The sequence below is a fragment of the Bubalus bubalis genome, chromosome 18, assembly GCF_019923935.1.
Source record: "Bubalus bubalis isolate 160015118507 breed Murrah chromosome 18, NDDB_SH_1, whole genome shotgun sequence".
Classification (NCBI taxonomy): Eukaryota; Metazoa; Chordata; class Mammalia; order Artiodactyla; family Bovidae; genus Bubalus; species Bubalus bubalis.
In genome coordinates this window covers 60,540,907-60,557,626 of record NC_059174.1, presented here as the reverse complement: position 1 = coordinate 60,557,626, position 16,720 = coordinate 60,540,907, and the positions used below count along the sequence as shown (strand labels likewise).

Sequence of the window (16,720 nt, the reverse complement as noted above, 5' to 3'; positions counted from 1 at the left end):
CTTTTTATATGTTTATCTCTCCCTGGGTCTGTCCTATGTAAATTGGGCCAGCCTGGAGTGTTGTTTGTTTTACCTGAGGTCCTCACTCTGGTCCTCGGACCTTCTTTTGTTCTATTTTCGCGGGCTTTTCCCTTCTTTGTCTTTTAACCACCGCCATTTTGGACTCCTTTTCCCTATTCTACCTACCTAACGATCACCATCCTATTTTCCATGATGTCATTTGTGGAGAGGACTCAGAACAGGAGAGCCTGGAAGCCCTGAGGACTGTGGGGTTAAGCGTAGCTGCGTTCACAGGCAGATAAAGGGAAACCTCTTATCCTGGTCACTCTAGATGGTGGCAGCTACAAAGAGAAATAGGCAACAGAGATCTCAGGGTGAAGAGCCAAAGGAAAATGAAATGTCCCTGGGACCCAGGCAGCCCTTCATGATAGCCCTTCATAACTACCCTTTGAATCCTTTCGAACACTTGTCGATTGTAATATTGCTAGAGCATCTGATATTTTCAGATGTTAAAATATCTAGTGAATATATATATATATATATATATATATATATATATATATATATATATAATCAACTTACTGTTTTTGGAAAGGGTTTACGCCAGGTGGCACTAGTGGTAAAGAACCCGGCTGCCAAAATAGGGCACTTGAAGAGACGTGGGTTCCATCTCTAGGTGGGAAAGATGCCCTGGAGAAGGGGACTAGCAACCCACTCCAATATTCTTGCCTGGAGAATTCCATGGACAGAGGAACCTGGCAGGCTACAGTTCATGGCGTTGCAAAGAGTCGTACCTGACTGAAAGCGACTTAGTCTGCATGCATACCAGGGAAGGACGTTACCATAACAAAAGAGAACCTTTTGGATGAATTCAACATTCTATTATTTTCCTTTGCTGCTTCAGAATTTATAGCGGGAATTGATGTGTTCTAAGATGTATTGACTACTTCCCTGACTTTGTGTTGACCATAAAAAAGGCTGAGTGCTAAAGAATTGGTGCTTTCAAATTGTGGTGCTGGAGAAGACTCTTGGGAGTCCCTTGAACAGCATGGAGATCAAACCAGTCAATCCTAAAGGAAATCAATGAATATTCATTGGAAGGACTGAAGCTGAAGCTCCAATACTTTGGCCACCTGATGTGAAGAGCCGACTCATTGGAAAAGACCCTGATGCTGGGAAGTATTGAAGGCATGAGGAGAAGGGGACATAGAGGATGAGATGGTTGGATGGCCTCACCGACTCAGTGGACATGAGTTTGAGCCAACTCTGGAAGAGGGTGAAGTACAGGGAAGCCTGGCGTGCTGCATAGGGTCTTTCATGGGGTGGCAAAGGGGTCGGATAGAACAACATCCCTGTCAGATAAAGTGCAGAAGAGTTAGTGAGACGAGCTCCTCCACTGTCTGCCAGTAGGGGGCGTGATAGGATACGATGTGGCCTGAGTGCCTTTGTTGGCAATTTGGATGGCTTGAACCTCAATTTCTCTATAAGAAACTGTGAACACGTTTCTGCCGGTAGGAAACAGAAAAGTTGAGAGTCCTGTTTACCAATTAAGGTTTATTGGTGGCTTCCCTGGTGGTCCAGTGGTTAAGAAATACATCTTGCAGTGCAAGGGACACTGGTTCAGCCCCTGGTCTGGGAAGATCCCACATGCCTTGGGGCAACTAAGCCCGTGCACCACAACTACTGAGTCTGTGCTCTAGAACCTAGGAGCTGCAACTGCTGAAGTCCACGTGCCTTAGAACCCGTGCTCCACAAGAAAAGAAACCACTGCAATGAGAAGCCCACACGCAACAACAAAGACCCACCATAGCCACTAAATATAGGGAAAAAAAAATTATTGAACTATTTAAGCAAACTTCCCATGTTTAAACCTTCTTCTCGGGATATCAATCCGACAGACCTTGTGCTTCTAGAAGTTCCAACCCCAAATGCTCACACTGTTTAGAGGTCTCAGGTGTGCTGGGTGTGGTATCTCTAGCTCAGGGCTACTGAAAATGGATCTTGGGAAAGCAGCATCAGCACCAGCAGGAAACTTTAGTTAAAGACTCGTTTCACGGGTTCCACCTCAAACCTCCAGATTCATAACTTCTTAGACTGGGGCCATGATCCCAAAGATTTTCTTCATTTTCAAGGTTCAGAAAAAAACCATTCAGCCAGGTGGTGTCCCATCAAGATCACGTGACCAGTGTTAAGAAATGACCTCACCGGTACCCTCCTCACAGACTTCTCAATTGGCCCCGTGTGAACATCAGTGTGGCTTTTAGGAAGTGGCTCTAGGGAATTGTAAGGGGAGGCCCAGGTTAAGCACATGGCTTTCTGGGTATGATTGTGAGTTCAGACCATGCTTTAGTCCGAGGACAGGCAACAAGTTCTACTCTCCATGGGCTTTGAAGGAGCAAGTCAGTGCAACCCACACACTGCATGTTGGCAGAATTTGTGGGGGTATTTATATGAAGAGAGAAGTGTTGACAACAAGGAAAAGCCCATAGATTGATCACATAGGAGCTGATTGTTCCCAAATCTCTCCTGAGACAAAAGACAGGAGAGTGTGGCCTTTTCAGCTTTTCAATGTCCTTCTGCCTGTAGGTATGTTGGGAGCAGGCAAGGAGCTATGCTGACACCTTTGAAGGCGCAATCTCACGAATCTATTGTGATTCTTCCACATAACCTTGATGAGAAAATGATCCAGGGCAGGAGGAAGAAGAGGAAGAAATGGCAGCTTCTCAGGTAAATGTCCTGCCCGTGGTTAGAGACTGGGTTTGCTTTTCCTCCTGAAATGTCATGGTTTGAGAACCTGCAAACCTATATCTACTTTTGGTGTTCTTGCCTAGGTAGCTTGTTTTGAAAGTGTATTTTTAAACTTTTATTTATTATGATAATGAAGACCCAGCCCTTTAGACTACTTTTTCTTACATCTCCACTGTTTGCACCCAGGCTCCCTGGGTGATGAAGTCCAGGTGCCTTAGAAAAAGCAGGATGGTGGGATACCAATATCCCACCCCATCCCAGTGGGTATCTTAGATATTGATCCCTTCCTGTGTTGATCTCTCACAAAGGCCGTATTTTCAATACTTGAAATTCACTCATTCATACTGAGAATTCATCATTTTGCTTTGGCTCCATCCCTTCATTCCTTCTGGAGTTATTTCTCCACTGATCTCCAGTAGCATATTGGGCACCTACTGACCTGAGGATGAATTGCATGATGAATTCTCAGTATGAATGAGTGAATTTCAAGTATTGAAAATACGGCCTTTGTGAGAGATCAACACAGGAAGGGATCAATATCTAAGATACCCACTGGGATGGGGTGGGATATTGGTATCTTAGTGAATAAGGGGAAAGTGGAGTCATTTCCTTACATCTGGATACAACATCAACTCTTTAAAGCTGGAATAAGAAAGCGCACATATAAACAGGATGACCTTAGTGGTCCAGGATTCTTTAGAAAGTTCTGAAAAAAATTAGAGACTATACACTGGTAATAAAGACTCAACTATTTAAATGCATGGTTAAGGATACAGAAAAAGAGTAGTTATCTATGGATTTAAATTTGCATAAAACATTTTTTTAAAGATAGATTGATATTTCCTTATTTTTGTCAAAAATACCTGAGCAGTGACAATGAGTCCTCTTGAGTGTTCCAGTCACCTGACACCAGTTTATCCCCTTACACCTGAAGTTCATGATTTAAGTGTTTTCTGTCAGATTCCCACACTTAAGAAGTTCCTGTTTTCCCCCATTATCTTTAAAACAGATCTTGGAAAGATTTAGTGAGGGATGGAGAAGGCAATGGCACCCCACTCCAGTACTCTTGCCTGGAAAATCCCATGGGTGGAGGAGCCTGGTAGGCTACAATCCATGGGGTCGCGAAGAGTCAGACACGACTGAGCCACTTCACTTTCACTTTTCACTTTCAAGCATTGGAGAAGGAAATGGCAACCCACTCCAGTGTTCTTGCCTGGAGAATCCCAGGGATGGGGGAGCCTGGTGGGCTGCCGTCTATGGGGTCGCCCAGAGTCGGACACGACTGAAGCGACTTAGCAGCAGCAGCAGTGCATAAGCTATCCCGGTTAATATGGAAACTCCATTTCTTCTCTTTGCTCCTAGTTGGCTTTGAAATATGAACAGGCAATTGTTTTAGTAGAGATACTGAATTTTGTAAGCAGAGCTTTTCATGAGTCAGGTCACGTTCTTTCCCCTTATAGATTATTATAGGTATTGAGTATCATTTCCTGTGCTAGCTGCAGATCCTTGTTGGTTATCTATTTTATATATACTAGAGTGTATATGTTAATCCCAAACTCCTAATTATGTGTATTTTTCTAATGAACGGGTCCCCATTTTGGAGTAAAGGGAGAATCCCTGGGCTAGGTGTGAATGAATGAAGCAGATGACACAGGTGAAAGGTCTAAAGATCACAGAGGAAGCCAGATTGATTCAGATAGTTCGGGGAGATTGGCTTCACTAGAAGGATTTTTCAGAAGCCTGGGTTTATTTCTGTCAAAGAGGGACATGACACCCCATTCTGTGCTCTTAAATCCGCCATGTGTTCTTCAGCTCCAGTGGTTTTCCCTCACATTCACTGAGAGCCAAAGCCTTCCCTCTGGACTGTGAGGATCTGCATAATCTGGCTGCTCTTCCACTGTTTGAGGAGACCTAGGAAAAGCTGCTAACAGTTCTGACAAACTCTGTGTTAAACCCTTTAAAAATTTTTGTGTCTGCCTCAAGTCAGAAAAGTGTGAAGACAGTTGAGGAGATCCTGGGACTAGTTGACAAGATTCCGGAAATTCTAGGGAAGGATATATGCTTCCTGCTTTCTAATTTTCAATAGACTCTTAAAACAAGTCTCCAAAGTTCAGACTCAGGCATTTCATCAGAGGGTAAAGCACCTTAAAATCATAAAATGTAATCCCCACTTTCTACTTCCCAGTTTTCTTTTACTTCCTACAAACAGACATTACACAAATCTCCACCACCCCTGAAGCTCTATCAGGTCTAAGCCCACCTGTGGACTTCACTTCACTGAACAGATGAGAAAACATCAGAGTTTAGTTTGGCTCCTTCCTGCACTTCTCCACAGCTGGTGTTCAAAATTTCCCCAAACCCAAAAGTAGATAAATGGGAGGTGTGTTTTGATGCTTTCATTTCTTGGATTTTTATTAATACCTGTGCCCTCAGAGAAACTCCTTAGGTCAGTAGGTGCCCAATATGCTACTGGAGATCAGTGGAGAAATAACTCCAGAAGGAATGAAGGGATGGAGCCAAAGCAAAAACAATACCCAGCTGTGGATGTGACGTGATAGAAGCAACGTCCGATGCTGTAAAGAACAATATTGCATAGGAACCTGGAATGTCAGGTCCATGAATCAAGACAAATTAGAAGTGGTCAAACAAGAGATGGCAAGAGTAAATGTCGACAATCTAGGAATCAGCGAACTGAAATGGACTGGAATGGGTGAATTTAACTCAGATGACCATTATATCTACTACTGTGGGCAGGAATCCCTCAGAAGAAATGGAGTTGCCATCATGGTCAACAAAAGAGTCCGAAATGTGGTACTTGGATGCAATCTCAAAAACAACAGAATGATCTCTGTTCGTTTCCAAGACAAACCATTCAACATCACAGTAATCCAAGTCTACGCCCCAACCAGTAACACTGAAGAAGCTGAATTTGAATGGTTCTATGAAGACCTACAAGACCTTTTAGAACTAACACCCCAAAAAGATGTCCTTTTCATTATAGGGGACTGGGATGCAAAAGTAGGAAGTCAAGAAACACCTGGGGTAACAGGCAAATTTGGCCTTGGAATACGGAATGAAGCAGGGCAAAGAGTAATAGAGTTTTGCCAAGAAAATGCACTGGTCATAACAAACACCTTCTTTGAACAACACAAGAGAAGACTCTATAAATGGACATCACCAGATGGTCAATACCGAAATCAGATTGATTATATTCTTTGCAGCCAAATATGGAGAAGCTCTATACAGTCAGCAAAAACAAGACCAGGAGCTGACTGTGGCTCAGACCATGAACTCCTTATTGCCAAATTCAGACTTAAATTGAAGAAAGTAGGGAAAACCACTAGACCATTCAGGTAAGACCTAAATCAAATCCCTTATGATTATACAGTGGAAGTGAGAAATAGATTTAAGGGCCTAGATCTGATAGATAGAGTGCCTGATGAACTATGGAATGAGGTTCATGACATTGTACAGGAGACAGGGATCAAGACCATTCCCATACAAAAGAAATGCAAAAAAGCAAAATGGCTGTCTGGGGAGGCCTTACAAATAGCTGTGAAAAGAAGAGAAGCGAAAAGCAAAGGAGAAAAGGAAAGATATAAACATCCGAATGCAGAGTTCCAAAGAATAGCAAGAAGAGATAAGAAAGCCTTCTTCAGCAATCAATGCAAAGAAATAGAGGAAAACAACAGAATGGGAAAGACTAGGGATCTCTTCAAGAAAATCAGAGATACCAAAGGAATATTTCATGCAAAGATGGGCTCGATAAAGGACAGAAATGATATGGATCTAACAGAAGCAGAAGATATTAAGAAGAGATGGCAAGAATACACAGAAGAACTGTACAAAAAAGATCTTCACGGCCCAGATAATCATGATGGTGTGATCACTGACCTAGAGCCAGACATCCTGGAATGTGAAGTCAAGTGGGCCTTAGAAAGCATCACTACAAACAAAGCTAGTGGAGGTGATGGAATTCCAGTGGAGCTATTCCAAATCCTGAAAGATGATGCTGTGAAAGTGCTGCACTCAATATGCCAGCACATTTGGAAAACTCAGCAGTGGCCACAGGACTGGAAAAGGTCAGTTTTCATTCCAATGCCAAAGAATGTTCAAACTACCGCACAATTGCACTCATCTCACACACTAGTAAAGTAATGCTCAAAATTCTCCAAGCTGGGCTTCAACAATATGTGAACTGTGAACTTCCTGATGTTCAAGATGGTTTTAGAAAAGGCAGAGGAACCAGAGATCAAATTTCCAACATCTGCTGGATCATGGAAAAAGCAAGAGAGTTCCAGAAAAACATCTATTTCTGCTTTATTGACTATGCCAAAACCTTTGACTGTGTGGATCACAATAAACTGTGGAAAATTCTGAAAGAGATGGGAATACCAGAACACCTGATCTGCCTCTTGAGAAATTTGTATGCAGGTCAGGAAGCAACAGTTAGAACTGGACATGGAACAACACACTGGTTCCAAATAGGAAAAGGAGTACGTCAAGGCTGGATATTGTCACCCTGTTTATTTAACTTATATGCAGAGTACATCATGAGAAACGCTGGACTGGAAGAAACACAAGCTGGAATCAAGATTGCTGGGAGAAGTATCAATAACCTCAGATATGCAGATGACACCACCCTTATGGCAGAAAGTGAAGAGGAACTCAAAAGCCTCTTGATGTAAGTGAAAGAGGAGAGTGAAAAGTTGTCTTAAAGCTCAACATTCAGAAAACAAAGATCATGGCATCTGGTCCCATCACTTCATGGGAAATAGATGGGGAAAGAGTGAAAACAGTGTCAGACTTTATTTTTCTGGGGTCCAAAATCACTGCAGATGGTGACTGCAGCCATGAAATTAGAAGACACTTACTCCTTGGAAGGAAAGTTATGACCAACCTAGATAACATATTGAAAAGCAGAGACATTACCTTGCCAACAAAGGTTTGTCTAGTCAAGGCTATGGTTTTTCCTGTGGTCATGTATGGATGTGAGAGTTGGACTGTGAAGAAGGCTGAGTGCCGAAGAATTGATGCTTTTGAACTGTAGTGTTGGAGAAGACTCTTGAAAGTCCTTTGGACTGCAAGGAGATCCAACCAGTCCATTCTGAAGGAGATCAGCCCTGGGATTTCTTTGGAAGGAATGATGCTACAGCTGGAACTCCAGTACTTTGGCCACCTCATGCGAAGAGTTGACTCACTGGAAAAGACTCTGATGCTGGGAGGGATTGGGGGCAAGAGGAGAAGGGGACGACAGAAGATGAGATGGCTGGATGGCATCACTGACTCGATGGACTTGAGTGTCAGTGAACTCCGGGAGTTGGTGATGGACAGGGAGGCCTGGTGGGCTGCGATTCATGGGGTTGCAAAGAGTTGGACACGACTGAACGACTGATCTGATCTGATCTGCGCCCTCATAAGCATCCAGTCCATCACCCTGTCCTCATTTCCATGGATCCAGGACCCGCTGAGAGACTTTTCCCTAAGATCAATAACAAGAGTAAAGATGCCCACCCTCACCATTTCTGTTAACACAGTGTTAAAAGACCTAGCAGAGCAATCAGCCTATGGAATAAATGGAATCCTTATGAGAAGGGAAGAAGTAAAACTGTCACTACTTGCAGATGACAAAATGCTGTATATAGAAATCCCGGAAGACTCCACCAGGAATCTATGAGAGCTAATCAATGACTTCAGGAAATTTTCAGGATACCTAATTATTTCTACATATAATTTTTAAACTCTCAGAGAAAGCAAGAAAACAACCTGCCAGGACTGACTGAGGAAGAAAGGGAAATCTGAACAGACCCATCACTAATAGATTAAATTTGTAATAAAGATAATTTTAAAAAAGTCCATGACTGGACTGTTTTAGAGAAGAATTCTAACTAACATATAGAGAAGATATAATATCCTCATTTTTAATAGTTTACTTATTTATTTATTCATTTTTGTTTATGCTGGGTCTTCATTGCTGATTGGGGCTTTCTCTAGATGAAGTGCAAAGTAATTGCAGTTTTTCATCGTTGAACTTTGGGATTTGATATTGGAATGCATTCTGAAACGTGGTTATGTTATACATCATTTTGTTTTGTTTTGTTTTTTCTTTTTTTTATTTTTTTTTGTTTTTTTTTAAATTTTTTGTTTTTATTTTTTTTGTTTTTTTTTTCTTTTTTATTATTTTATATACATCATTTTGATGTGCATTTCACACTTAATTTTTTTTGCTAATGACATCACTTGCTATTTATTTTAGACTATGGAAATGATGTTAGACAAAAAGCAAATTTGAGCAACATTTTTATTGGAGTCCAACATGGGTCTTAAAGCAGCGAAGACAACAGACAACATCAACAACAATGTGGCCCAGAAACTGCTAATGAACATACAATGCAGTGGCAGTTCAAGAAGTTTTGCAAAGGAGACAGGTCTTGAGGGAGCATCAGCACTAAAAGGGAACTTTTTAAAGAGCCATTTCATGGCCCCACCTCCAACCTGCTGACTAACTTCTTAGAGGAAAGAACCAATCCCAAAGGGCTTTGTAGTCTCCCTGGTGGCTCAGATGGTAAAGAATCCACCTGCAATGTGGGAGACATGGGTTTGATCCCAGGGGTGGGAAGATCCCCTGGACTAGGGCATGGCAACCCACTCCAGTATTTTTGCCTAGAGAATCCCCGTGGACAGAGGAGCCTGACAGGCTATAGCCCATGAGGTCTCAAAGAGTTGGACACGACTGAGGGAGACTTTGTAAAGCCTCAAGGGTGGGGGGGTGTGGGAGTAACATTTGGCTAAGTGGTTCCTATTGGTTTCTCATTAGGATCACATGACCAGCATTAATAAGTAATATCACATGTGCCCTCCTTACAGAGTCCATCAGTTGGTCCTGTGGGAGCATCAGTGTTCTTTAGATGAAGTGCTCCAGATGATTCTGAGGTGTGGCCAGCATTAAATCCTTGAGCTCCTGAGGGAGTTTAGACCATTTAGGCCAAGGAGAGGCAGTAGGTTCTGTTTCAACATGGGTTTGAAGGGCATGTCAGGCAGCCCTTACCCTGGGGGAGCAGAACTTGGGGACCTCTATAGGAGAGGAGAGATGTAAACAAAGAACAACTCACAGAGGGGAATTCACATAGGAGCTGATTGTTCCTGAATCTTTTCTGAGACCAAGGACAAGAGAGGTTGGTCTTCTCAGATTTTTAAGGTCCTTCTGCCTGTGAGGGTGTTGGGAGTAGGCAAAGGAGCTGGCTGATGCCTTTGAAGGTATATTCTCATGATGCTGATGTGATTCCTCCATGTAACCTTGGTGAGAAAACTACCCAGGGCAGGAGGAAGAGGGAGGAGCAAGTGGCAGCTTCTCAGGTAAATGATCTGATCCGGGTTAGAGACTGTGTCTGCTTTTCCTCCTGAAATGCCCTGAATTGAAAACATACAAATATTTAATTCTCTACTTATGATATTCTTGCCTAGCAAGGTTATTTTCAGCTACTTATGTTATTATTATTATTATTATTATTTTATTCTTATGAGTCACAATCAGCTCTCTTCTCTTTCCCTGAGTTTCTTTACTATTGTCTGCATTCAGACTTCCTATAGTGCATGAAGCATTCTCACCATGAATTAATAACTTTCAGTTATTGAAAAGATTCCCTTTGTGAGAGATCAACACGGGAAGGCATTGATATGCAGGATTCCCATCGGGTTGAATGTGGGTGTTGGGATCTTAGTGAATACAGTGAAAGTGGAGGAGTTAACCTTAAATCTGGATACAAGATCAGCTCTTAGAATAGGATTAAGAAAGAAAAGGCACATATTAACAGAATGACCTTAGTGGTTCATAATTCCTTAAAAATTCTGAGAAAAAATCAGTCTATTCTCTACACTGGTTAAAAAAAAAAAAAAAAAAAAGTCTTACTATTTAAATGCACTATTAGGGATACAGAATATGGGAGGTATGTATGGACTGAAATTTGCATGAAATGGATTTTTTTTCAAGATTCAGATTTCCTCATTTCCCCCCAAAACATCCATCCAATGAGAGTCATCCTTAGTGTTTCAGTCACCAGACACTGATTTATCCAGTTATACTTTGAGGCCAGATTCACATACTATGAAGTTCCTAATTTGCCCTTTATCTTTTTATTTATGTATATATTGCTGTGCTGGCTGTTTGTTGCTGCTAGGGCTTTTCTCCAATTGTGGGGTGGGGGGAGGAGGCAGTTGGTGGGGGGGTACTCTCTAGTTGTGGTGCATGGGCTTGGAGAAGGAAATGGCAACCCACTCCAGTGTTCTTGCCTGGAGAATCGCAGGGATGGGGGAGCTTGGTGGGCTGCCATCTATGGGGTCACACAGAGTCGGACACGACTGAAGCGACGCAGCAGCAGCAGCAGCTCTAGGGCTTGCAGACTTCAGTAGCTGTAGCACGTGGGCTCAGCAGTTGCAGTGCCCAGGCTCTAGCTTGCAGGCTCAGTAGTTGTGGCACATGGGTTCAGTTGCTCCATGGCATGTGGGATCTTCCTGGACCAGGGATTGAACTATGTCTCTTGTGTTGGCAGGCGAATTCTTCACCACTGAGCCACCAGGGAAGCCTGTAATTTCGCCTTTGTCTTTAAATAAAGGTCTTGGAAAGATTTAGTGAAGAATGTGCATAAGCCAATCCAGTTAATGTGGAAGCTCATTTCTTTTTTTTTTTTTATTCCAAAGTTTTTTTTTTATTTCAAATCCATTGAAAGAAATAAAATTATATTAAAAAAAATAGAGTTATCTCACAAACTGAGGAAAGCCAGGAACAAAAAGAACAAGTACTTTTTCCTGAGAGGCAGATCTAACAGCTATAGAATGGACTTTATTCCTTCCTAGCTTTTGTCAGACAAAACTTTTCTATTTCTAAGGCATCAAAAACACTCCTAGTGCTTTAACTGGGTTGTTCAGGTACAAAGCTTCAAACCTTCTAACGGGGATTAAGAAACATCAAAAGCTGCTATGATTTCCTTCCTTTTAACCTCAAACATTAAAGTGTACATACTTCTACTTCTTTATGTAAATTTGAGAATTTCACACTCATGACCTGAATTTCAAAGTTCTGGTCATATTTTATTAAAATCTTACTACTTCTTGGTAAGAATGTCCAAAGCATGAGCTCACACCCCAATAACTAAAAGGGGCCGGACAGCAGGAAGCACTGTTCACTGGCACCACCCGCAGCCAGGACCAGTCAGAAAGCACCCACCCCAGAAGACTCAGAGGCAGCTGGAAATTTACACTGAAGCCTAATTCCTAGACCACTAGACCTGCCAGCAAAGGCAGGTCATATCCTATTGGTTCATACGAAACCTACAGAACAAAAAAGTTACAAGTCCTTTACAATTCCCAAAGCTCTACACTTGCCCATTCCCCATACTTGGGTTCCCTCCATTTTATACTGATAAACCTATCAAATGAAAACCTTTCATTCCCAAACACTTCAGTAAGACAGTCAAGGCCATGGTTAACATTTTTTTACATTATGCATAAAACTGCACGACTGCTTGTGCTAGTTCTGATTTGCATAGGTAAAAGGAAAGTTTGAATCAATTGTTCCAAAAGTTCCAATCTTATTTTCTTATTTGAAATAACCGAGTACATTCCTGATGATTTCCCTAAAGCTTCTTTTCCAAGATAATTAGGTCACTTCATATAATAGGTAAGGATAAATTCCATGTGGACATTCATTTCTGAAAGATACTATTTAGTAAATAAAGAGATTAAAATGTCTGTAGTACCTCTTATAGATGCTTGAGGATTCAGGAGACCTAACTGCATCCCCAGTGAGGTGCTACTGAAGATTCAGCAGGATTCTGGGGCATCTCCTCTATCAACCTACAAGTTGATCGATACTCCAACCAAGGTAACCAACGTTGGACCCTAACAGCAACCCCTATCCTGTCTCCTGGCTCTATCAGGAGTTAGCCATCCTGGGATGGTGGCTCTCATGGGACAATACTGGGCTCGTGTCACATGCAGAAGGGATTCTTGGCCTTTGTTAATGGCTTTGCTGAGCTGCAGGGCACTGTGATGTCTGCTGCTGACCAGAATGGCACAGATACCACTCTTCCATCCACCTGAGGGTGCAACTTGAATTGCATCCTGGTTACAATGTCCCAGGGTCTTGGTGTGAAACAACAATGCGGCCTAAAAATGACCACATTCAAATAAGACAGCTGGTAACTCTTTAAGTCTGATGTGACTCAGCCTCTTGTCACCAGCCTGGGTCATCCAAAAACAAACACTGGAAGAAGAAAAAAACAGACTCCAACAAATTTGAGCTAGAGTTGCATTCAAAGAAAAACAAGGGCAATCAAAACTACCAACACTGATATAATCCAGATCCTAGAGATTCCCATTCTAGCGACTGCCACTTTTTAGTCTCAACAGAAATATCAATATCCTGAGTTTTATCAGTATTTTCTTGCTAAAATAATTTATGGGACATAAATGCATACAAATGAATAACAAGTGGTACAAAAGTCTGGAAGAATAGAGCCCACTAACTAAGAAATGTCACAAAAACAATACAAAAAGAGATGTGTTTAAGTGAAATAAATTAACTGTTAAACCTTATACTTTCAAGTTTTGTTAGGCTATTATTTTGGGAAATGGCATGGAGTTGACAGTGTATTTTTCTAATAACCAGTTGATTAAGGTCAAATACAAGTGAGCCTTCACAGGAAATTTTTGCTTTCAAAATCCTCAGCCCCACTGCAATGTATGCGAACAGAGAAACTACCTGCTGAAATTAATATTCAAAATCCTAACCCACAATTTGGGCGGACATAAACTGTTAAGATCCTTTGATTTACTAACCAGGCTGTGCAAATGGTGTAAAAAAAAAAAAAGCTTACTAGCATCTGCAGAAGCTAAAACTGATACGGAGTTTCTCTAAACCATTGATTTTTTTAATTTTAACAAAATAATACCAATCCAATAACCCAAAGGTTATTGGAGTGTAATTCTAATATGCTTTGCTTTTACTTTTAAAAAACCTATTTGCTTCCTAAATGCTATTTCTATTTTTAAGCCAGTTGGGTGCATACTGCCTTTAAAATGCAATGGGGTTTCTTTACGTAACTTGTCATCACTATTCAAAAAACTAGTATTTGTTGGGTAAAACTAGTTATGCTGAAACAGGGTTTATGCTATACATAAAATCACTCCAAATTATAAAGTGATTGGTTTCTATTAGCCCTAAGCATTTTTAATACATAATTTAGAAACGAGTCACAAATAGATGAACAGAGATCGCATTCAGCTTTCTTTCATCCAATTAACCATATCCATTAAAACCAAGACTCTTCCGCACGACTTGCCAGTTCCCCATTCCTTTTGTCAACCTAAAAAAGAAACATTTTTTTGGGAAGTCAGCATTTATTAAGAACATCAAGGTTCCAGGGCAGTTTTTTTTTTTTTTTTTTTTCCCCACCATATACCTTTAAGTGTTTTTTATCCCCACAAAAATCCTTATCATTTAAAACCAGATATTCAAGTTACACGTCTAACATTTTTAGCTAATCAGCTCTTCAGGGCTGACCCTAGAAAACAACCTTCAATGGATCTCTGAATAATGGCGGTTCAGCCGCTGATATGAGAGGTGTAGGTAGTCCCACCTTAAATGTTCAAGCCACAAGGTGTGAAGTTTGGAAGGGGTGAGCTCTACTGTCCTGCCTTATCAGGATTTGTCGTATTTTCAGTGCTACTGGGTTGCACGTTATCTGCGAGGTTGTGTGCGTGCTCAAGAAACAAATCTTTCAGTACACTTAATTCCTTAGTCAGCAATTTAATTTTTGCTTCCAACCGTTCATTCTCTTCCTTGAGCTGAATGACTCTCTGCAGCGTATCCTGCGCTTTCTGCTTGCTTTTCAACCGACTCTTTTTCACAGCCATGTTGTTCCTCTCCCTGCGCTGTCGATACTCGTCACTGTTGCGATCCATGGGTGAGCTCTTTTTGCTCTGCTTGTTGGGAGGCACAGCTTTGCCTCCGCCCCCAGGGCCGGCGGGCACCAGCTGAGGAACCTGCTGTAAGCCGCTGGCATGGGCCTGAGTATGGATGACACTTATTCCGTTCACGCCCGGAGTGCTGTTCTGCTGAGATACCTTGCTCATTTGGGCACGCTCCCTTGTCAACACAGAACAAGCAGAATGAAGACAAGGTGATCAATGGTTTCCACACTGAACTGCCAAGAAATCTTCACATGTACCTGGCCCCTCCAGCCCGCCCGCTCCCAGGCGGCCTCCACTCCAAGCGGCCCCGCACGGCGCGGCCCGACCCGACCCAGGCCTCGCAGCCCGAGAGTCAGCCAGAAGGAGCGACGGTTACGAAACCGGCTGCCTCCACCCGTTCCGCCGCTGCAGCCCGGAAGCTCATTTCTTCCAGTTCTCTTTGTTTTTAGTTGGCTTTGAAATATGAACAGGCAACTGTGTTCAGTAGAGATACCCAGTTTTGTAACCAGACGTTTTCATCAGTCAAATCAGATTCTCTTCCCTTACATGTTATTGGAAGATATTGAGTATAGTTCCCTGTGCTACACAGTTGGCATTCATCGATTATCGATTTTATATATACTACAGTATATATGGGCTTCCCAGGCGGCACTAGCAGTAAAGAACATACCTGCCAGTGCAAGTAGACATAAGAGAGGCAGGTTCGATCCCTGGGTTGGGAAGATCCCCTGGGGGAGGGTATGGCAACCTACTCCAGTATTCTTGCCTGGAGAATCCCATGGACAGAGGAGCCTCATGGGCTATGGTCGGACAAGACTGACGCAACCTTGCACACACATGCACAGTGTATATGTTAATCCCAAACGCCTAATTATGTTTATTTTTCTAATGAACAGTCCTCTTTGTGGAGTAAAGGAAGAATCCCTGGGCTAGGTGTGAATGAATGAAGCAGATGACACAGGTGAGAGGTCTAAAGATCACAGAGGAAACCAGGTTAAAAATTTGGTTTGGGAAAATCTGCTTCATTAGAATGATCTTTGAGAAACTTGAGTTTATTTCTGCTGTTGTCATAGGGGGAGTTCTCCAGCCTAACTCTTAGGCTCTTAAACCTACATGTGTTCTTCTTCAGCTCCAGTGGTTTTCCCTCATATTCACTGGTCTGTGAGGACCTGCATAATCTGGTTACTCTTCCACTGCTTTGGAGGACCTAGGAAATGCTGCTAACAGTTCTGACAAACTCTGTGTTAAACCCTGTTAAAGTTCTGTGTCAGCCTCATGTCAGACAGGTGTGAGGAGAGTCCTGGAGATACTGAAATTAGCTGACAAAATCCCAGAAATACTGGAAACAGATATATATTTCCTGCATTCTAATTTCTGATTGAAATTTCAAACATGAGTCTCCAAAGTTCAGACTCAGTCATTTCATAAGAATGTAAAGCACCTCCCTAAAGTCATAAAGTGTTATCCTCAATTTCTACCTCCCAATTTTGTTTTACTTCATATGAATGAACAGTAGACATTTTTTAAAATTACGTTTCCCTTCTTTGTTTTAGATTGGAGGAAATTCCTTTACAATGTTGTGATGATCTCTGCCATACATCAACACAAATCAATCACAGATATATATATATATATCTTCATTCCCACTTGAGCCTCCCTCCCATGCCCATTCCACTCCTTGAGATTGTCATGGAGTAAAGTAACTCAGAAAAAGACAAACAAATATTATATATTAATGCATACGTATGGAATTGAAAAAAATAATACTAATGAACATTAGACATTTTAAGTGTATATGCCCCAATTGTAAAACCATTTAATATATCTATTGACTCACAGAATTCATTTTTTTAAACTTCTCTTTAACTTTTTATTTAACATTGGAATGTAGCCAACTAACAAAAATGAGATAGTTTAAGCTGAAAAACAAAGGGACTCAGCCAGCATAGGTAGGTATGAATTCTCCCCCAAACTTCCATCCCATCCCGGCTGTCACACAGTG

At 41.8% G+C, this 16,720-nt stretch overlaps 2 protein-coding genes across 5 annotated transcripts in view; one reads left to right on the top strand and one right to left on the bottom strand.

The window, feature by feature from the left end:
• Positions 1-1,822: 1,822 nt before the first annotated feature.
• Positions 1,823-16,720, top strand: part of LOC102415503 (zinc finger protein 420) — a 42,492-nt gene continuing 27,594 nt past the window's right edge. The window contains exons 1-2 of one of the 4 annotated variants that reach the window (XM_045163298.1): positions 1,823-2,727; positions 15,615-15,679. In XM_045163298.1, the coding sequence (XP_045019233.1) occupies positions 15,658-15,679 (22 nt within the window). In that variant the 5' untranslated portion in view covers positions 1,823-2,727; positions 15,615-15,657. The remainder of the gene's footprint in view (positions 2,728-15,614; positions 15,680-16,720) is intronic. The other 3 variants (XM_045163297.1, XM_045163299.1, XM_045163296.1) reach the window with 3 other exon arrangements.
• LOC123465121 (CCAAT/enhancer-binding protein gamma-like) lies at positions 14,198-15,145 on the bottom strand. Its single transcript, XM_045163361.1, has one exon. It carries the CDS (start codon positions 14,878-14,880, stop codon positions 14,431-14,433), a length of 450 nt encoding a protein of 149 aa, XP_045019296.1. The 5' UTR covers positions 14,881-15,145; the 3' UTR covers positions 14,198-14,430.